General features: G+C 41.7%; 1 protein-coding gene across 2 annotated transcripts in view; it reads right to left on the bottom strand.

Moving 5' to 3' along the window:
- Positions 1–19827, bottom strand: part of cdh4 (cadherin 4, type 1, R-cadherin (retinal)) — a 230280-nt gene extending 210453 nt beyond the window's left edge. For both annotated transcript variants that reach the window (XM_039798604.1, XM_039798605.1), the window contains exons 1-2: positions 19648–19827; positions 18420–18531 (exon numbers count right to left, since the gene is read on the bottom strand). In XM_039798604.1, the coding sequence (XP_039654538.1) occupies positions 18420–18531; positions 19648–19701 (166 nt within the window). In that variant the 5' untranslated portion in view covers positions 19702–19827. The remainder of the gene's footprint in view (positions 1–18419; positions 18532–19647) is intronic.
- Between the last annotated feature and the right edge of the window lie 3554 nt (positions 19828–23381).

The raw sequence follows: 23381 nt of genomic DNA, 5'->3' as shown, positions 1-23381 counted from the left end.
TTTACAGAGAAAGCCTGTGTAACACACCAAAAAATTCATGTGCATTTATTAGCCTTGAGGGGTCCATTCATTAACTGATATAGTCCTGATACAAAGCACTCATATTTCTAGCTGGCAGTAATATCAGGAGGATCCTGCTGTAATCTAACTGCCCTCCAGCTGCATCCTCCATCACTGCAGTGTTAGTCTTGCGGATGTCTCTTACCCCACACACACACACACACACACACACACACACACACACACACACACACACACACACACACACAACACTCTCAAACTCCTTATCAAACTGGATGATTGAAGAGATAAAGAAACCTGTACAGGTCGGCTCAGAGAGCAGAAATGGAGGTGTCATCTCATTTAACTTGATTTACATTGCATGTGTGTGCTATTTGCATAGGTCACACCTCTGCGCTTCAGTTACACGTGGGCTGTTTGCTATTTATTGCTTTGCCATGTTTGATGTATGCTGTGCTGTTAATGATCCTGGCCAGGGTTTTATAAATACATAATGATGTTTACCATAAGATTGGCAAGATTTTGTCATTTAAACTTCATAATAAAACCAAGGTTGTTGGCTTAGGTAGGCTTTAAGATCGATAATTAATCATGCCTTTAAGATAGCACAATAACTGTTAATGGAAACTGCTACGGAATTACAGTACACATCGACATATAGCGGCACATCAATTCTGACAGACAGACAGACGCTGGGAGCATGTCGTCGCCCCACCATGAAGCGCTCCATGTGAATGGATGGAGGTTTGGCTCATCTGCAGTGCGCCGGAGTCTCACGGGCTGGCAGGGCTCCAGTGCTCTGCTCGCTTATTCATCTCTCTTTCCCACTGCCAACATAGTCTGACACACCCACACACACACACACACACACACACACACATACATTTGGCACACCCTCACCCACCAGAACAACACCACTTGATTCACACAATGCCATTAATCTAAAACAAACCAAAAATTCAGAGGCAGCACTCGATGGCCACAAAACAATTTATGCTAATTGGCATTTTAAAATCAATCTCTTTATGTAGATAAGCACAGTGCAATGTACAATCAAAGGCCATTTGAATTAAAGTACTACACATTTCAAAGTCCACTGGGCTGATTCCCAAAAGGTGTACAGGAGATAGACTTAACTCGGCATCCTAAAGAAAATGTTCAGAGAGTAAAGCATGCATACAGATGTGCCACAGGTTCGAAAAAATGCTATGTAGATTTGCCAGTTAGGTGGTTCAAGGTGCGGAGGAAGTAAATAAATAATCTTGTTTAATAATTCATTGAAATTCATGTTGCTTTGCCTCCAGCCTTGAGAGTATTTAGAATGCAGCCTGCAAGAGCCCTGCTTCTGACTTGTGGTGGTGTGTGGTAAGATTATTGAAAATGGGGGGGAGCTTAAGCATGCGTGCGCACACACAGTTCCACATGTACACACACAGAAATACATCTGTGTGTGTGTACACAGTTATATGTTCTATAAGATAGTGAAAAAGGATGTCCACTGTCAACATCTTATCCCGTTTGCTCCATTTAACCGTAGAACGACAGATACAATCTCCCGAGTGTGAAGAGAAGTTCACACAGAGCTTCAGGCTGCTGAATAAGTTGAGAAAGATGGCAACGCAGGCACAGAGAGACCGCAAATTGGATCTAAAAGTCTTTCAAAAGGAAGAAAAGGAGAAAATAAAAACGCAGGAGGAGAGGAGAGGAGTGATCCATGTGTGATCTATTACTGATGATGTCTTTGCTTGATAGAATTACACCAGCAAATAAAATGATCTTGTCTCTCTCTATCAGTGTGTGTGTGCATGCGCAGATTCAGTGTAGATGGTCACTCTGTCCAATTTGTCACCATCTTTACAATCTCTAAAGCAAGAATTTGTCTGCATATACAGTATGTAACTATCTGAATTGTTTTTGGATGCAGTTCATACAGTTAAAATGTAGATGTAGCTTTTGCATATTAAATATGTGAATAGCTGTGAAAAAGGCATCTTCAAATACTTGCAGGGTACATCTTACATTTTGGCATAGGCAGCCTCTGTTTATGCCTATCACCAAAACAAAGTTGGCGATTCTTTTGCATTTTCCCCTCCATTGGCAGCTGAGAAATGAATGCTATGATTTGATTAAATTAGAATGAAAAACACACGCAGTGAATTAGGATTGAAGAGAGGCTATTCAGATGTTTACTAGGATTAACTAGGAGTAATAAGTAATTTTGGAATGTGTGCACCTGTGTGGCCTTCTCCAAACTGCATTAACATACACCACACCACAAATGGTATAAATATTGAGGCAAGGCCTTAAAATGCAGCTATTACAATAATTTAATTGGCTTAACCTTTCAGCCTTTCTACCCTTGTAGCAGTTTATTTGAATTACTTTTCCCGTTAAGATGGCAGCTCTCTTTACCTGTGTGATAAAAAAAATGTATTGCAGGATACACGTGAATGAGACAAAGCGCTAAATCTGTTAACACGCACAAACATATTCACTATTCAGGTTGTTGAACAAGTGGCTTCCATCAGACATGCAAAACTAAATCCCCAAAACCTCCTCATATATAACCAAACCACCAAAACACAATTTCCACATTAGATTAGCACAAAAAAAGGAAAGCTGTAGGCCATCAGCAATTGTCTTAATTTTTATTGCCATACAATCTAATGAAAATTAAAGAATGACCACAGAAACGGAGCTATCAGCAATTTCTGAATAATTATATAGTCATTTCCTGGAACATGAATGACTAGGTTATGCTAGTGCTATCACTAACAGGCCTGCTATCAAGCCAAGATGTTCAAGCAGGAAACAAGCAAGTATCCCACAGCTATGATTCGATATGAATGTGGCTCACCGTGGTGTAATAACTTACTGCTGCAATTTTTTTTTACGTTAAATAAAGTTAGCAAACACCAGGAAAACACAGAGCAGAGCCAGCCGCTGACTTCAGGACAGCTGCAGCTGTCGTCACGTTGTTTGTTAGCTTGTTAACGTCACCAGTTAGCTAACGTTGGCCTTTTTAAGGTTAACGGTAACGTTACAGTTAACAGCTAACGAGTCAGAAGTCGACGTTTGCTTTTACAGTGAGCGAGCTGACAATAGCGTTACGTTTGTACGAGGCAAAACTCCGCAACAGCTCAATCGTGTCACTGACGTTACCCTTAGGGCCGTTACCCCACAGTCACATTAGCTACAAAAGAGAGCGACATGCACTCGCTTGTGGGCGCTCCTGGGCGTGCCTAGCCTACTCATGGTTGCTTGGCAACAGTAAACAGAAATTCTCCGGTGCTACCTTCAAGCACGTCTTAAACGTTACTTCAGAGGTATTGTTAAGTCACAAGAACGATGTTTTTGGATTTAAAAGTATTTATTTCTCGATAAAAGTAACAAAATATATGAGATAAAATGCCAAACATATCAGATATGTACAGAAATACGATGTCCTGAAGTGTTTTCCGCCATCTTTAATTATTTTCTTCGACTCGAGCCACTGACATACGTCACGCTGCCCTCACGCTCCGATTGTCGCTACGGCGCGCCGTATCGCAAACATTTGCATAAAATAGACTTCTTTGTCTATTTTGGCCCTGCCTTGCTCATGGCAGCGGCGAGCTCGTCGCTTGTCGCTGGCAAACGGCCACTCCCATTGAAAATGAATGGTAGCCTGTCGCTTTGTCTCTGTCTCTTGTAGCTAATGTGACTGTGGGGTTACGGTGCAGATCCACTTGTCCGTGCGACGCTTCTGTCGCGTCGCGCCCCGCTCTATTCCTATGGGTGACGTCAAGCGACTTCAACGCTCCTGCAAAGCATTCCGGGAAGGCGGCGATACATTTGAAAAAATGCTGCGCGTCAAAAAGCTTGCCGATGCCCAGCTTTATGCAAATGAATCGCGTTGAACGCGACGCAACTATCCAGTAGAAGTAGACGAAAATCTTTCAAACTGACCTTTGTTGATCTGAAATGAAGACATATTCAGCAACTGCATGGCCTATTTCTCGCTTAAAATGTTTTCAGAAACACATTTCGGTGAACTATTTTTGTAAAATACGAGATCGTATTCTCAACGAGCCGCCATGACACTCTGTTGAAATTCTCGAGTAGCCACACCCACGTCACGCGTTCGTCCAATCAGCTGCTGGTTAGGGGCGTGGAGCATCAACCATGGCTATATGACGTTGCGACACCACCCGACAGTCGTTACGGTACAGATCCACTTTTGCGACTTTTGCGACACACAGCTTTTTGACGCGCAGCATTTTTTCAAATGTAGCGCCGCCTTCCCGGAATGCTTTGCAGGAGCGGTGAAGTCGCTTGACGTCACCCATAGGAATAGAGCGGGGCGCGACGCGACAGAAGCGTCGCACGGACAAGTGGATCTGCACCGTTACAGAGTCAACGCGAACAAGCAACGCGAGCGACGCGCTCCCTTTCATATGGGCCGGGACACATATATAGTCTAAACAGCGGACGCAAGTAGACCCAAGCGTCACGGGCGATGCGTGAAATGCAATACACCGCCCACGCAATAGGGGGTAGCAGAGAGCTCCACGGTGTTCGGTCGGCAGAGCCAGACCCTCCCGGAGAATGGCTCTTGTCAGGGAGCAGCTGGCTGGCTGGCTGACTTCTGTTTATCAGATGCTGGCGTGTTTCCCCACCAGTACAGTATGCTACGATTGGGTAGCACTGACCAATACATTGATAAAAGGTCGCTTAAACATGGTTTAGCAGGTTTTAAAAATATATAGATACATTTGGGTCTCTCTCTCGCCTCTTGAGGAGGGCACACAGCATAGACTACACACACACAACGTTGATACATACCGAAAAATGTGACTCAGTAGTCCTATGTTTGATGAATTTGCTCAGCTAAGTTGATTCAATATTTTGAATGTACAATACGTGCGGTGTCGCCCCCCACCGACAACGCATAGTATTGTGCGCATCGGCGTGTCATGTATCAAAAACTGGGACGACACATTAGTCTTGCGGACGCGTATGCGTACCGATGCGTTGACTCTGTAACGGCCCTTAACGTTACTTACTTACTCCTCTTCATCCCCTGTGGGCTGCAAGGAGATCTCTCCATCGCATTTAATCCTTGGCAACATGCTGCGCATCTCCCTGTGACAGGTGAATCTTGTCTAGCAGCTCCTTCAAGTTTAGACACCAGCTAGCAAGCTCTAAAAAGGGCCAACTTCTTCTCAAGAAGGAAAGCACTGTCTTTGTTTGTGGTGTGACTGATTCACCTCTAGTCTCTAATCTTTTTAAAATGAATTTAAATAAAAAGGTTGATGATCGATCATATAATCATTTTCAAAACATTCAAAATTGTTACGGTTGTTTCTGTTTCAAAAGACAGCAATAAATACAAATCTAAAGTGTTCATGTTATTTCATACATTAGCAGTGAAATGAATTAATGCATAATAGTTGTGATAATCGTGAAACCGTGATTATTTTTCAGCTATAATCGTACCAACAAAATGTATAATCGTTGCATCCCTATTCATCAACAACCTGTTTGATCTGACTTTAACATCTTTACAAAGACTCGATATCACAGATAGTACTGGATTGCCATGGAAATTAACTCCCAATGCCAAGTACTGTACATGTTTAACGCAAATGGAACTGCCCCACAGTTTAAGGTAATTCTTTACTCTTTAGCATACACTGTTATGCAGCTTGCTAGAGTATGTTGATTACACACATGACTTCACTGATGCTCAGGCCTTCTTCCAACTCCTCCTTGTTCATCTAACATGCTGCAGGGCCTGAAGGTGGAAGAAGGTCTTGTATTGTTGCCAACATCCAACCTAGCTCTACAATAATGAGCTCTAAGGGGCCCTGAACCTGACACAAGAAAGAAAAGCTATCAGTTAACAATAACAGGCAGAAAGAAATCGCTGTGGTCAAAGCATCATGTGGTATTTCAGTGGTTTAATATAATCTTGGAAAAAAAACAAAAATGCAAATCAAGCTGTGAATCACCACATGAAATCAGAAAACCCACCAGATATCTACGGATTGTGATTGTTTTATTCATGACAGGTGAGTTATACACTGTAAGCCTATTGCCCTGCAGGGCAACACAGCTTATTCAACCAGGACATTTAACTCTCCGCTTCATAATGATACTTTTAGAGAGCTGTTCAAAGCTTTCCATGTCCTCTGGTTAGAATGCAGACGGCTAGATTCGAAATGACTACAGCATGTTCAGACAGTAACCTGTGGGCTGCAAATCAAAAGCCTACATGCTTAGGTACAGACATGAGCCATTGTATGCAAATTCCATCAGCATAACAATCTCTCTGCTTTTAACAAACACAGGCGCAGCAATAAATAAGCACCAAACTACAGAACTGGTGTCAAACATCTTTCATTTATCTGTGGCATCTCTGGCGTGTCATCATTTGGGTTAGCCTTGATTTTAGATTGGTTTACAAAGCTATAAATTCGATGCTGCATTTAAAATAGGTGCCTGAATGTAACAGCCATCAATCACTTTGCCACAGCCCTATGGTGGTTGTAATCATTATGACACAGCAATGGCTGCATCCAGTTTTTTTCTTTTACCCATGTTAAATTGCTGTTTATGGCAATGAGAAGGCTTCTATTCCCAGAGGCCACAGTTAGTTAGACTGCCTTTTATTGTCTCACTGCTGGGTTGTGGCGCAGAGCGCAAACACTGTCACCAGCACCACCACCCCCCTCCTCCTCCTCTATGCCTCTGTTCTCTGTTGGTTCTCAGAGCTATTATTTTTATCTGAAAACCTATACGGGGCCACAAAGAGAAAAGAGACATGAGAAAGTGATGGAGAGGGGAGGGTGGGCACACAGAGAGACAGAGTGGAGCAGGGGAGGAAAACTGTGATTCTTCTGAAGCTGTGATCGATGCTACCAGCATGTGTCTGCACGTTGCCAGCAAAAATGAGGGCTCTATTGATTTGCTCCCATATTTCAAAAAAGTGGGTTCTCAACCCCAGATTTTCCTCTGTACTTCTATGAATTACCAGCTCCTTACTAAATAAAGCCTGGGATGCCAAACATCAGTCTTAAGCACATTTTCTTTTTTTAAACACAACTTGTTATGCAGATGGAACAAAAGACAGGTTTGTGAGAGCAACTGGGACATCTTTGGCACGGAAATGATGTTTCATGTGGATTTCTGAGTGTTGCTGGCCAATGGCTATTATCTTCTCATGGGTATTTACAGTATGCCTCGATCCAATTCACACACAAATATGTCAAGAAGTGAGAAAGCAGTACAAAAGGCACAATCAGGTTTAGAAATGCATCTCTTTTTCTCCTGGCAGTTTAACTGTGTGCACATTCCCTAGCAGAGCTATAGAAATATACATGTCTGCAGGTGGATTAGCATCAGGAGGTCAAAGCTAATAGCATAATGGCACATTTAACATCTGTGTGTATACCTACAGGGGCCTCTGCTACAATGAATTAAAATCTACAGTAAGTGTTAAAGTGTGTGTGTGTGTGTGTGTGTGTGTGTGTGTGTGTGTGTGTGTGTGTGTGTGTGTGTGTGTGTGTGTGTGTGTGTGTGTGTGTGTGTGTGTGTGTGTGTGTGCGTGCGTGTGTGTGGATGTGTGCATGGGATACAAGTTGTGTCCTGCTCTTGTGTGAGTGCAGCTCTAAATATATATTCAGACAAGTAAGTCGTGCTTTGTTGGTGTCTAGGTTTTTTAAGGAAATGGATTCATAAAGGAGTCAGAGGTAGAATGATGAGCTCCCACAGGTTTCGAGGGAGAGAAACAGACATACAGACAGCTGAGATAATGTGTTCATGGTAAGAAAGCAAAGTAAGCAATAAAAACATAAAAAGATTAAATTCTTTACTGACATTAGAGCTGGCAATGAGAGGGAAACAGAATGGATTAAGTCGTGTTAAAGTTCTGCGGCAGAATATCTTCTTTTTATTCTGGTCAGCAAAGCATGTTTGCAGATGTGTCGGCCTCCCACAGACAAATCTGCATCACAACAGGATGGAGCATGGTCCCGTATCGTGATGTTTAAATCAGCCATCTGAATCCAACCAGAATGAGCTCTTTCAAACAAACAGTGTGTAGAAAGTGTGACGGAGTCCCCTCTGCTATAGTAACAATGGTATGTTTTCAACAAAGCAAGCCAATCATTGCTCAAGAGGTAACACACATTTAGCAGAAATACACCTAAAAACCTTGTCTAGACCTTGTCATTTCAACAAGATTAAAAGCAACAGCTTCCTCTAAATCCTATTTGGAAAGTTTCGCTGGAGGAAATAGATTCAAACTCAACACCTAAATGGGCAAAAGTACAATCTGTGAAAAATGTAAAAACACAGAGAATGGTGAGTTTTGAATTAAATAAGTTGAGATGAGCTGCATAAGAAATAGTTCCCAGCGGTGAGCATTCACAAGTCACTGGGCAAATAAGCCTGCATACAGCCCACTTTTTAGATCAAAATAGACAGCAAATTGATACAATCAAATCCAAAAAGCTTCACCGCCATAGGAGATGCAATTTCCCCCTTTTTTTTCCATGATGGAGTCAGGATTTGTGTTTCTATTTTCTTTTATGGTGCCATCGTTTCCCAAACTGTTTCTTTTATGTGCCTCAGAGCCTGGTGAAAAATGGCAGGGACACTGTATATCTTTCAATACCAAGGCTAATCTGCAACACACACACACACACACACACACACACACACACACACACACACACACACACACACACACACACACACACACACACACACACAGTTTATATGTAGCTGTATACGCCATTGTAGTTGCTCTCATTCATTTGCTATTTAAATCTGTGAATATCAGCAAATGTGAAACAAGCCCCAAATAAACTCTGGTAGCACTTGTTATATGACTTTTTACTAGTAAGAGGTAAAACAACAATGTTAATCCTTAAAAATGTAATGTAAGGAGTCACATTCCAGTGGATATCCTAATGCAGTTTAATATAATCAATCCAAGCAGTTGGGTAGCGTGACAACACTTCTTTTTATAACAGCCAGCTTGTGAGCATAGAACGGAGCAGCAATCAAGAGTGCAAATAATCAGATTTTGAATAGAAATTATGAGAAATATCAAAGCCTCCTGTTGCTTTCATTCAGTATATTAACACAAAAATGTGCAATTTATAATAAAACGGTCCAACAGTCTGTGGACTATTGAATTTTACAGCGAAAACACAGTGAAAGTATTTATTTAACTGTGAGTCATTTCATATCCACTGCTGAGGTGAAATCAGTGCCTCCATTTTCGTGAGGAAAGTTGTTAATTAATATGGAAATACAGAAAACCTTTCTTCCTATTTGATTGACAAGTTTACAGCTTTACCACTCTAAACAGGTATGACTCCCTCTCTCTCTCTCTCTCTCTCTCTCTCTCTCCCTTAGTGTGCTGTACATCTCTCTCTCCCTCATCCCTTTCCTTTGCTTACTAATGAGTCGTGAGATTGACAGCTGGATTACTGGGCTGGTTTGTAATCCTTTAATTTCTCCATTTAAGATAATCACTCTCTGGATGGAGCGCTGCCTACAAACACATTCATACACAAGAACACAAACACACACAATGCACAAAATATACTCCGTGCACATATAAATAAATAACTGTGTGGTAACACATTAAACAAAAGTGAACAAGAAAATATGGTAAAAACAAGAGCACGCAGGCGCCCTGATCAATTATAGATTCCAGGCTGAATTAATCCATAGGACAAAGTACGGCACAAGCTGCTCTATGGCAAGGGACCTTTTTGATATTAGAGTTTGTAGAACAAAGGCATGTTGACAGTGTAGTCTTTTAATTAAGGCGATAGAATAGCAAAAGCCTTGTGGCTTCAGAAATGGCGGTACAGTACAATACAGAGTGGCCCTCTGGAGATGCATTCAGCAGCGCAAAAGGATCTATGTGCTGAGTCGAGCCAAACGTAAATCATTTAGATTGGGCCATGTTTTTCATCTCCTCCAGTGCTGCAGACTGAGGATATGAGTGTTGGAGAACATGAGAGGTCAAGTGGCAACACAAGGTCAAACTGCTTGGCCGTAATTCATCAATAAAGTGAGAGGCAATATGTCACTTTGAGTCTCTGACTCAGGAATGAAGAGGGGGTCGGGGAGGAAAACAAAAAGGCCTAGCTGAGCAAGAGGGCAGCTAGATTAAGTGGAGATTCTCATAAATTCTCACAGCTCATCCTTCATTTAACGCTTACTGTAAAGATTTGCACATGAGGATCAGCGTGTTCGCTGTCTCAACAGGAATTTGATGGAGGGTTAATATCAGTTTAGCCTCTGTGCGTTCAGTTGACAGACTGGGCTGGTATGTGTTATCTTATCACAGGGGATGGAGGTGTTACCCTTCTTTTCCACTGGACTCGTCTGCGCTGCATTCTGGATGCGCTGCGGCCCCGGCGACCAATATCGTGTATGTCTCCTCTACAGCACCACAGACAACAGATCCTTTTCATAAGGACAACCCCAGAAAAGAGAAGCATGCAGTTTAACTGTAGGTGTGCCTGGAGTGGAAGGTAGATACTAGCTTAAAAAACATGTGATTGTTCTGTAAAGTACAAAGTAGAGACTTTCAATCTTCATTCCCAGGATCTTTTCCTTCTGTCTGTTCCAAAGGTTAGAACTGAACTGGGGAAAAAGGTGTTTAGGTTTGCTGCTCCCTCTACCTTCAACAAGTTACAGGAATCTATGAAACGTATTGAGCTGGTCTCATTGGTCGCTTTTAAGAGGATTTTGATTGACTTGGAGGCAGCCACATCTGGCTGCAGATGTTTTGCCCGATGTGTTTAGGATTGTGGTTGACTTTGAGGGATTTGCTGATTCAGTTGTTTTATGTGTTTAGTGTTTTTTGTGTATTTGGTGTTTGTACGTATGTGTGGTTGTACTGCTGCCTGTCTTGGCCAGGACACTCTTGAAAAAGAGATTTTTAATCAAAATTTTCCTGATTAAATAAAAGGTAAATAAATAATAACAAAATATAATCTGCGAGTCGGGCAGGCCAGACGCTCCGCTTCTAAGCCCACATCACCTAGTTTTGTAAAGAGTTGGATGGTGGTTGTGTGTGAACACCGCAGCTTAGTAAATCCCTCTAAATTGTAGGACTGCTTGTTAAACCACAATGTCTCCGTTTCTACACTTTAAAAACAAAAGATGAGCCGAGTGGGCGTGGAAGCTTGTTTAAAGCAACATGTGATGGAGCTGGGCTGAGTAAAAAAGTAAAGTAACAAGTAATCTGCTGAGTAATGCAAAGTAATGTAGTTAATGAGTAATGTGTGATGAGTGGCTGATTACAGTTTTCAGGTAACTTGCCCGACACTCCAACTCCGCCTGTCCTCAGTCTCCTACTCCCCTCCTCCCCCACCTGCCCTCTTGGGGTCCAGGAAAGCACAGGATGCATCTGAGGACTTGTGGATCCTCTCCAACTGCCTGAGTTTATAAAAAATTCACTCCAGTAATTATAACATACCCAGAAGTTTCACATAAGACTCAAATAGTGCGTTCCATCTGTACTCGGAAGTCGGATTTTCCGAGGTCAAAGTCAGAAACCCGCCCCCTGACCTCGAATTTCCGAGCTCGGAACTCGGACAACCTCCGAGTACCCCGAGTTCATATTCCAACATGGATGCCCCGTGCATCAACAGTTGTGAAAGCTGTAGTAACATACAGTTATTAGCACTTCTGTCTTATTTGTGTCTCACTAAATCAGTCATACACACAGTCCTGTCCAACTTCTATCTGTGGACATGTTGCTTCGCTGTTTGTATGCACAAAAAACAGCGTAATGCGTTAACTATTGGTATTGCTAGAAATGGCTAACCTGGCTTGAGCTATCCCCACAATGATAAATCCGACTTGTAAATGGAATGGATTCAACTCAGGTGTGACATCATTTGCAGCTCCGGCTTCGGAGTTCGGAGGTAAATAGAACACAGTATAACATTCAGGCCAGGTTTGAAGGCAATTGAATAGAGAAACTACCTGCTTATGGTCACATTGGTAGATGAAAGACTGAAAAGACATACAGTACAGGCCAAAAGTTTGGACACACCTTCTCATTCAATGCGTTTCCTTTTTATTTTCATGACTATTTACATTGTAGATTCTCACTGAAGGCATCAAAACTATGAATGAACACATATGGAATTATGTACTTAACAAAAAAGTGTGAAATAACTGAAAACATGTCTTATATTTTAGATTCTTCAAAGTAGCCGCCTTTTGCTTTTTTTATTAATAAGGGAAAAAAATGCACTAATTAACCCTGACAAAGCACACCTGTGAAGTGAAAACCATTTCAGGTGACTACCTCATGAAGCTCATTGAGAGAACACCAAGGGTTTGCAGAGTTATCAAAAAAAGCAAAGGGTGGCTACTTTGAGGAATCTAAAATATAAGACATGTTTTCAGTTATTTCACACTTTTTTGTTAAGTACATAATTCCATATGTGTTCATTCATAGTTTTGATGCCTTCAGTGAGAATCTACAATGTAAATAGTCATGAAAATAAACAAACACATTGAATGAGAAGGTGTGTCCAAACTTTTGGCCTGTACTGTACTCTACACAATATTTCAATTCTTGCTTTTTATTTGTGTGTATTTCATTTCTATTGTATCATTGAAAGGCCACCATTTTAGACTGATGATAATGGAAATGGAAAATTGGTTTAAACACAGCTTTACACATTATTTTCTGACAAGCAAGGTTTGCACTGAGCTCCCACTCTCTCCCTCTTTTTTCTATTAATTGCAATAATAATTTTCTACCTAAATGACACTGAAGTGTGCACTGTCATGACAATACAAACAAGCAGGATAACATAAGTGACTAATTTGAGCTGAAGAAACACCACTTCAATAATAAAGACCTAATTTGTATTCAGATGCATGTAAATCCCACAAGCCTAGAAGGGGGACTTTGTAATGAACTGGTAGATTGTGGGTTACACTTACAGCTAAAAGGTGAAGCAGAGGTCTCCTGGTGGGAAAATTGTTCATTTCAGCATTACAACAAAAGAGCCAATAGAGTCTTAATCAATGCCACCGATCGTTAACGGGCACAGAGATGCAAAGCACTAATACACATTGATTGTGAGGGAGCCAATTAGAGAAAAGGTTTTCGATAACAAATGCAAATAGTATTCAAGGTTATCAATGGTCATAAATGGAAGATGTGGTGTTCATTTCTTCAAAAGACTGCTTTTTTTTAAACTTTCTGTGATAGTGCACGTAAAGAGAGGCATTCATCAGGAGGGTTAAACTGTAATTTGCAGACACTTTCTAAGAATTACAAAAGAAACTTTAAACTCAGTCCATGCATGTTTTTTTGATAGATTTACTCTTGCCTCCGCTCCAGAAATAGAGTAGTAACTCACTTGTTCCTCCTCCAACTTCCTCCTCTTTCTTATCTGTTAATCCCTTGCCAAGGACTCTCTTTTTTGGCTAACACCATCAGAAGTGCCTAGTTTATTCTTTTTCCACCTTATAATCACTCCATGTTTTAACCCACAGCCATCAGCCCTTGCAAATAAAATCTGAGGTTTGAAAGTCAGAATTTAGGGCACAATTAGCTCACCTCTGTTTTGTCAGGAAATGTAGATCTATTACCATAATCTCACCCAGTAGAGTGCAAACACAAACAGCACTTGTAAAATGCTGCAGGAGTCTTAGCCGTCAGGTTCGTTTCTTGACAGCTTCCCATGTCTACATGCAAGGAGGTCGAGATGAATCATGCCTGTCTCTAACTGGGCACCAGAAGGCAAAGCAATGAACGCGTTTTGTAATGAAACTCCATGAGAGCATATGCCATGACCCAGCGACCATCAGACTACAGCTAATATCAGTACACAGCAAGAGGAGCTCAGTGGCGATCAATGCACTAGAACTAATAAAATTTACATGGAACCCCTGACAAGAGGCAATAATATTTCTGCTGACAGCCGGTTTCTATCTATCAAAACCCCTTTTTTTACTTACTACCTCCACTGAGGAAATGACTACAAAACAGGATGAAAAGGATTGTGCTGTGGCAGGTACTATATCTTGGGTGGCTTGCTTGATGGAATTGGCTCAGCATGTATGTCATGTTGTAGGGAGTTTGAGGGATATGGGAGCGTAGCTTGGTTTGGTAAGAAGGCAGGTGAGATAAAGAGAAATGATGTGGCTCATCTTCTGTACCTGTATTCTATCAGCTCGCCACAGACTGCAGGTCCTGGCTGCAGAGATGAAAGACTCTCTGGAGGACAAGAGCGACGTTCGTGAGTCAGAGGAAAATGGCATCCCGCTTATCAAATGCCTGGAAACGTAATCCCCCCACCCCACCCCAGCCTCCCTCAGTCCTTGGGTCTGGACGTACTTATGAAAGCCCTGTCACTTTGGATAGTAGGTTAGGAGTCAGGAGTTCTACACAGCGAACGGCGAGCTGGCTGTTTCAAAGCAGATATGGCTCTTTGCCAGATTTCCCTGCTGTAGTCTAATTGGGGTCATGTTACAAGTCATTTTGTATGTGTAACTTTTAGAGATGGAATTAAACAATAGGAAATCCATGCCAAAAGCGTATAGCTGATGGAGGCATGATCCTCCTTAAATTAATCTTTTCGATTAAAGTACAGCGTGTGCAATTTTTTAACCGCAATAGAAAAACCCAATTTTAAATTAAAAGCCCTGGGATGAAGGAAGCGAGAAAAAGATACCCAATTGTGCATTATTTTTTCATAGAGCAAGTTCATCTCAAGTGATTTAAGAGACAACACAGGGACTGAAAATGAAAACAAGCCCATTTCCTTTTGAAAGGCCAGTGTGGAGTCAAGGTGGAAAAACACAGGCTTCATGAAAAGATATTTTTATGCTTGGTTAAGGAATACACACATCTCGTGTGATGCTGTCTGCCAAAAAACATTTAGGTATCATCAATACTTTTTTTTATCTCATTTGCCCACAACAAAGATGCCCTCTGCTGCATTTTTTAAGCCTGACATTGAGAAACTGAAATCAATTTCTATAAAAAAAAAATTTTCCCAAAAAACAAAAAAAAAAAAAATAATTTTTTTTTTCACAAACAATTCTCCCCCAAAACAAAAAAAACCCCCCCCGGCATCTAAATCACACAGAGCAGTGTTGTTCACTGTCTCTCAGGACTGGCCAGGGGGCAAAGGGTGAAACTCATCACTGCTGTCTTTTCAAATATGCGTTGACAGTGACTTAAAGAGACACTATCCCGACTGAACTGTATTTCAAATCAATTTCTTTTGTGCTGAGGCCACATCCCCTTGTCCGTGTTCCTAGGTGTCTGTTCCGGCTCTTGGAGCGAGGTGATGGTTTACACAGCGATGTGCAATCACTGGAATATTTCTTTTCATGGCTTATCTGCCCACAGCGGGAATCTGCACGGACCACGACTCAAGGCCCCGGCTGTCTGCTTGCCTGTGTGCCACAGCCTCCCCCTCCAATCCTGACCCAGCTCTTAGACCAACATCTCCATGGGAGCATGGGATGATTTATTCAGCACAACTTTGCGGCAGGGCATAGATTTGTGAGTTAGTCAAACAAAGGTCTTTTATGGTCAACCACAAAGCAATAACAGCCTTTTTAACCTAAAGCCAGTCAGCGAAGAATGACCAAAGGGGGCACTGAATGATACATTACGATTCAAAAATGACCTTTCAAGTCTTAACCAGACACTTCACTTTACCTACAGGGGACACAATAGAAAAGAAAGCATGGTTAAAGGACCATACCAACGTTTTCGCAAAATGTAGTGCATTCACTACCTATTTACTATCATTACAAATCATCAGTGTAACTCGACATTTTGTTGGCACAATTCAGAAATGCGCGGTCGGAAATCTTTTAGCTAACACAAAGCCACGCTTTCTGTACGCCAAAACAACAAACAGCCCGAAACACTTTTCTCCCCCACTTGCATTCCTGTTCCACACTATACAACCATGGTTCCACACCGCTGTCTTCTGGCAAGTCACCTCGAAAGATTTCAGGACTTCACCATCTTTCCATAATGTAGTCAGACACTTATAATAACAACCTGAGCCTGTCATTGGCAAAAACAGCACTTTTAGTGAACGTACATTGACGGTGAGCATTTGCCCGATAGGATTACATCGCAGCGCGGTTCGCGGCTGCTGGTTACAGCGTTCTCGCTCAATACTGGACCAATTTCAAAGACTTTTGTTCACGTTAGTCACTTAGACCCACATGTATGGGAAAATAGGGTTGAACAATATTGAAATTACCCTTGAAGCACATACTATGGTGCATAAGGTGTATGTAACAAACATCAAGAAACATTTTCTAACACATCCAATTAACTTAGATTGGTGTAAATTAATTTTACATCCCAAATGTTAATCAGTCCCAAAGTAAACAATAAAATAGAAGAAGAAAAACTCCCCCTTCCACCTCAGCATGAAAAGAGCTGCGGTCCACACATTGTTCAGCGACTGGAAACAGAGGCCAGGTTCACACTGCACCTGCTGGGCCACAGCTCTTTAGTCCTTCCCCCATCGTTCACTGTCTATCTCTCCGGGGAGACAACAGCAACGGCCCACAGTAGTCCAGCAACCCCCTAGCCAGCTCTTGAGAATCCCAGACCCTCCCTCATCTCATCCCCAGCCCATTCATTTTCTTGAAAAGTGACAGTTTGAGGTTATACATATTGTGGCGTTAGTATTAAAGGCTTCCTCCCGCTTTGTATCCCACTGTATAGAAAACAGATCTTCAGTAAGGCTAGCCCCTGCACATTCATCATTGCATGAGGACTTACTGTAAGATGCTGCAGCCCCTGTCCCTGTAAGTGGCCAGTTGGGAGGACAGCATTGCTCCCAGATTGATTTTCACGAAGAACAAACACAGAGACTGACAAAATGAAAGCAAGAGACTGGAAGCAAAGGTAATATAGGATCACAGCTGGAGCTGATGCAGCATATAAGGCAAATCAAAGCCTTGCTGTGACCTTTTTTAGTTGTTAATGTGTACACCAGGAAATGTCACATGTGCAACATCCACCCCCTGAGACAGACGTGCATAAAACACACACAAACACGGAGGAGGAACCTACATACGTTATCTGTCTAGACACATCACTCTCTGTTAACATCGTTTGGGTCAGTAAGGACGCCTCAGCCCATTTCCAAACTGGCAGAAGCCTTGAGCTCCGAGCGCCTTCAGGCAAACTCGCTCCCCACTGACCGGCTGCACTGTCCTTGTCAGCCTCCTAAATAACAAAATAACCTCCAGAATAAGTCAATTGTTTTGCTCGCAGGCTGGAAAATGCTCAAACAGCTGTAACAATGAGAATGCCATTTCCTCCCGGCAAACAGCATTTCACATAATAATAGACAAATATTTGGCTATAAAAGCAAAGTGTCAGGGGAGAGCTGAGCTTATTGTACAAGGTTGTTGAGATGTGGACCGCGAGTGTGAGTACCAGTGTAGAATAGGTCAGAGGAAAGAAATACAAGGAAGTGCGGAACAATCTAAATATTGGGCCCATATTACTCCAAATCCACAGTGTAGATATGAAACTCTGCAATATGCTGAAGCACCCTCATCTTGGGGGTGATTTCCCCACGTTGCAGTCGTAGTTTAGAGGTTTAGACATAACCTGCTCTATGTTCTAGAAGCACATCCAGTTAATGTCAAAGGTTTTGTTTATCTGACAATTATGCAAATTAGGACCTGAGGATGTGATTGAGAGGGATTTTTTTCCATTATGGCAGATTCACTAGCAAATAGAAGAGACACGCTGAAGAAGCCCCAGCATCACCTCACAGTAGATTCAGTACACTGCCTGCTCTGAAAAGAAATGGAGCGAACGAAAACAGAATTAACTTCCTCCGAAAAACAGAAATAATAAAAGGGCTGAAACATGTATTACACTAAACAGCGGGAATAAAATAAAGGTTTGGGGAGTAGGGAACGGGCCGTTTAAATGAGTTTGCTTTGTCAGCCTGCTGCTTTGTCAATCAAAAAAGAAGAAATGTATTGGTTTTCTTTTAGTGCAATTTAGGTGTTCATTCATCAAAGAAACAGCTATTGAACAGAATGCATTAAACACCTGCTGTCCCATCACGGTTAATCACATCCCAAGATTCTTTAACCCAAGCTTCATCACAGCTGGATCTTTCTGCCTGAACATATGCATGTCTGTTCTTAAGATGAGCTGCTTATGTTGCACAGCCACAACCAGAGTGTGTTTAGGAGTCATAGAAAACCTCCTCCACACACACACACACACACACAAGGTGTAGACACACACTTACTCACTCAGTCACACTATAAGGTTTGGGGACACATCTGGGCAGAGAAGAGAAAATATCATCAGTCAATAAATGAGATCCAGCGAGCGGCAGGCTTACCTTTGACAATGCTTTGACCGTGCAGTACGTCTCTCGAGACAATCACTGTGTAGAAGTTCTGGGAGAAGCCTGGTCTGCATGGGGGTTTGAGGGGCTGGACTGCCTTACTCCCCTGAGGAATAAAACAAGACGGGCTGTTAAGCATTGGCAAATTGACTTGCAGTCTTGCAATATCGAACCTAACAGTTTCTCTGGATACAGTGAGTGATTTGCTGCAGACGACAGCATGCTGCACTTGGACCTCCACAGTGTGGAATTATAATCATCATTATGACCATCTGTTGAATGAAATAAAAATGATGACACAAGTCCTGATAATGACATCAATGATAATCATTGTAAAGATGATGACTACGGCTAGAAGGAAATGTTTAACCTAAACATCCATTAATGCATGCTGACTGGACTGTGAGAGAGGGAGAGCACAGAAAGAAGCCTTTGCATTGAATGCATTTAATTATACTGGTTAAATATCAGCCTATGTGTTGCAGGCACAGTTCTTCCAGCAGGCATTTCATTCTCCACAGAATACACCTACATGTGATGCACATCATTCATCATATCAGTTTATATTTTTATTAAGAAAACATGTTGCACTTTGATGCATTATACGGCATTCAAGCAAACCAGTATCTGTCTGCACATCTACAAAGCTGATGTAGCAAAGCTATACGGCATACATTTAGGAAGCAAAGCTGTTTTTAGAGCACTATTTGCCTAAGTTTGAAAATAAAGTAATGTTAGCTTTCGTAGTTGTTGATGTGTTCCTTAAAACCATCCTTCTTAAATAAGCACTAAATCAAATAACCAAGTCGTCAACTGAGCCACTCATCCCAGAAATGTAGAACAGGAGAAATGATGGTGCGTAAACGAAGTTGATCGCAGCCAACAGAAAGAGAAGCCCCTCCAGGAACCACTGTCCTCTGCAATCATGCACTGCAGTTTATTTAGGGCGAGAGGATGGGGAGGCTAGCGAACAGAGCTGTCAGTGACTTTTTTCACCACACTTACACAAAAAAACATTCTTGACCTTAAACGTCGCCGTATTAAGCTCGATTACACGCATCATGCTGCCTTTAGCGCAACGCTGCGGGGGAAAGTGAGCCTCTCACGGCCACTTTCGTGGGCTCATGCGCGCGCTCCACAGCCCAAGTTAGCACAACAGCAGTGCAGCACTTCCACTACACTGTTATAGCCGAAAAGACGTGCAGAAATGAACTAATCTTACCGAGGATGTGCCCACAAGTAAGGTGCAAGCCAGGATGATGCAGCCAACCTTCATCTTTGCAAAATCGCTTGTTGGGGGTAAAAAAAAAAAGCGAAAGAGATGAGTCTCCTGCGCCAAATTAACCTCAGTAATTCCCGGATCCCTGTTTCTTCTCTTTCGGGTGCTGAGTGAATGACCGTCCCTACTTGTCTGGCGCAAAAGTACCGCTGAGACAGAGGTGCTGCGCTGCGCTCCGTCCAGAGGAAGCCGATGCCCATTGGATAACCGCGTCACTACAACCCCTCCTACCGCACGGAGGAGCAGGCATGGCAGTGTGCACTATATGCGCTTCAAATTACTCCCTGTGATGAGCACTTGGGGGTGGATTGGGAATGGATGCATTTTCCAGGCTATTTAGGTTCATATTTTCACTTCAGATGGAGCCAAGGCGGGTCCGGTGGTGTGAGTGGCAACCAACCATCCGAGTCTTTTCATGTGTCCATCGGCTAACTGGAGTCTATTTCACACCCCAGTTACCCCCTCTGCCCCTGATCCGCGGTACAACGGCAAGAGCTGCCGAGTTATTAGCTTTTTATTAAAGCTGCTATATGATAGACCACTGCGGGATGAAAATGTAAGGTGGGAGGATCTTTGGTTTTACAATTATTTACTTATTTTTTTACTGAGGGATTAGTGTTTCAGGAACCTTGTTGTGTTTGTTCAATATCATCTATGTATGTCGCCTGTATGTATGTTGTACATGTAAAATAAAGTTGATATTAAATGAAATAACATCAGCCAGTTTGATGATCTACAGGAAATGTGTCCAAATCATGTTCCCTATTCAGTCTTCAAATCTTTTTCATTAAACAGGTGAGGCTAATTATTTCTTATGTAGGATGTTTCCATTTATTGTTATATATGAGGTATTTTCTGCCTCTAGCTTAATGCCTTAATCACTCTGCTGGAGAGAAGAATGTGGAACTAGGATAAAATGTCTTGCCCCATTTGGACAGATTTGAGTTCATTCTTTAGAAAAATACAATTTGAGACTTAGACTTATACATTTACAGTTGCTGTACAGTAGTCTGAAATAAAGCCTGGGAAAAGTGTGAACCTTGCCTTTAACTGGTCTCACAATTTAATTATGTTGACATTTCCAAAGCCTCAGATCAGTGGCTCAATTTCCATATCTGAGAGGTCATGACAATTTAATCCCATCAAAAGGAATAGGACAGTATTGCAGTGTCAATCAACACAGCCCAGTGTCGGCCCCTGTCACTGCCATTCACTTTGCTGCTTTATTTCCACCACTAACTCCTACAATATTGAAAAACGGTCTCTGAACAGTTTTTTTTTTCTTTCCGTTTTTTTCTTTTCTTTCAACGTTATCTTCAAAATAAACTGATAATTAAGAAGTACTCTAATCTAGTTGACTACAGCTCAGTGTTTCTTTCCAGAGGGCAGGATTTTTTTAAGGTCAGAGATATCAGAAATACACTCCCCTCATCTCCCTTCAGGACATTGTGCTTTTGCTTTTATTAAACCCAGGAAAACATGGCAGAGGAACTGTATGACAAGGATTTGAAACATACGCCTTGTACAATAAACAATGCCTCTAATAAATAACAGCACATCTTTGTATCAGTCACTGTCATTTCCTCACATGGGACCAGCTGCTGACAGGAAGGAGGGTTAAGAGGAAAATGACTGAGTGTGCTGAATGTGGCACGTCCTCAAGAGAAAAATACTCCTGCCAGCAGTGCTATTTCCTGCATTCAAAAGTTAGGCCATTCACATTCTGTTTTACCTTTAAACCTAAGTAGTAACAACAGTACAGTGCATAAAGTGACCATTACCAGATACCGCCCCCCCTGCTCACCCATCTTGCCACAGCACAAACACAATGATATTCATGAAATTATTGTTTTACTGAATTAGTACCCTGAAGAACCAGCCAGTTTTCGGAATGCAAGTAAATTATTCCTCTCAAGCATCGAGCATTTGCCTAATAAAAATACCATCTGGGCACTTGAAGTGAATTGGTTTAAGGCTGTGCTGAATTATTAAACAAATCTTCCAAAATGATTCCCAGTTCTCCTTTTATAGGGGGGAAATACGTTACTGGAACACCTTACCCTAGACTATACAGGCTGACGAATTCTACTTTCCATTTGTTGAATTGCTTTTGCTCTTCTAGTGCAGTAATTTGTGAAGAGTTATATGTTACTCTCAAGCATCTCCTAATTTCTTGGTTTCTCTTCTTTTTTTTTTTTGGCTTGGTTGAACACCACAAGCCAAATGTATTAAGGGAAAATACTTTAATACGCACATTTTGTTTTGAGAACGGCAGATTTACAACAGCTCAGTTTTTCTGTATTGCATTTATCAACAAGGCACAACATTTGTAAGGGCTCATTGGGAATTTAATGATCCTGCTTGCATACATTAGGGCCAACCAGTTCTCGATCACTTAGGTCTGATACCAGCATAATTAGGGAAGACATTTAACCTACTAAAGATTTATTTTCATGATATACTTGTTGCTCAGCTTCAACCCTTTTAGCCCCAGCATACACACTGGCGTTCCACCCACTGTTTACATGAACTGATGCTGTTAAAATTAAAAGCCCTCTAGCGGTTCACTCTGTCTATTTTCGGGGGAATCGCAGAGAAGCAGCTCCTTAAATATCATGCGCAAATATTTTGATATGCAGTAACTGGTATAAGTTTCTGACTCTCAACAATGCTAAGTTTTATACATTTATAATGTATGTTGATTATGCGATGCAGTAGTTTTCTTATGCATTTTGTCACATACTCGTGAATTGCTCTGGAATTAACTCACTGTTAATAACATGCAATGTTAAAAGTTTCTCTTCGGAGCTATTGCAGTCATTATCAGTAGTTCATTGTTGACGTCAAGCAGCGTGCATGAAGGATTATATTCTGCATTGAATATTTACTGTATATTATATTCATCGTCCTCTGCTGCCTGCATACATATTGCTTCGTGCCTTATGCTCACTCATTGGCAAGTAGCGCAATATTCATTGTATCTGGTAAGTGGTCTATCAATACAAGAATTGTAAGAGCATTTTCATTGGTTTTGGTTGTAGGACACAAATTGTCCACTGGTTTCACAAGCATGCTTTTGAGTGATGTCTATCTAGGTAGGAACCTTTCAACAGGTGACGGGGTGTTGTTAATCGGAGGAGCACAAATAGTTTTTGACCGCATCAAATCGCTACACACTGCGATGCATGTGGATGTGTAAATGTTTGTTGGTGGAGCTGATGCACACATGATTCTTGCACGTTCATTAGAAGACTTTATTAATTGTGATCAATTAATTCCATCAACGACAACTTTTGAGCCTGTGAATTCAACAGTAGGCTACAGAACGGTGTAAGGTAGAGAGTGCCTCAGCTTGTTTGTTTTAAGTCCGTATAGCAGCCCGTCAGTGCCTTTAAGTTTTTAGGCTTAGCCAATATAAGAAATATTCTCAGCACTAATTGCGTTTATTGTGTACAATGACGTCATATCATCGTTGCCAGCTATCGACAGTTTTAATTGATATTTAATTGTCTTATTAAACAGGCTGCAATCGCTTCATCACATATCACATAGCTGGTAAGGCAACTAATGTGATGGCCTGAAATATTATCAGTCGCACAGAACTCTTAAAATCCTCCTACGTTAGCACTATATCGGTGCTGTGTTCTGCAAATCACACATGTCTGGCTAATCCCTGG

The sequence above is a fragment of the Perca fluviatilis genome, chromosome 4, assembly GCF_010015445.1.
Source record: "Perca fluviatilis chromosome 4, GENO_Pfluv_1.0, whole genome shotgun sequence".
Classification (NCBI taxonomy): Eukaryota; Metazoa; Chordata; class Actinopteri; order Perciformes; family Percidae; genus Perca; species Perca fluviatilis.
The sequence above is the reverse complement of the archived record's forward strand: the minus strand, read 5'-3'. Positions and strand labels throughout refer to the sequence as shown.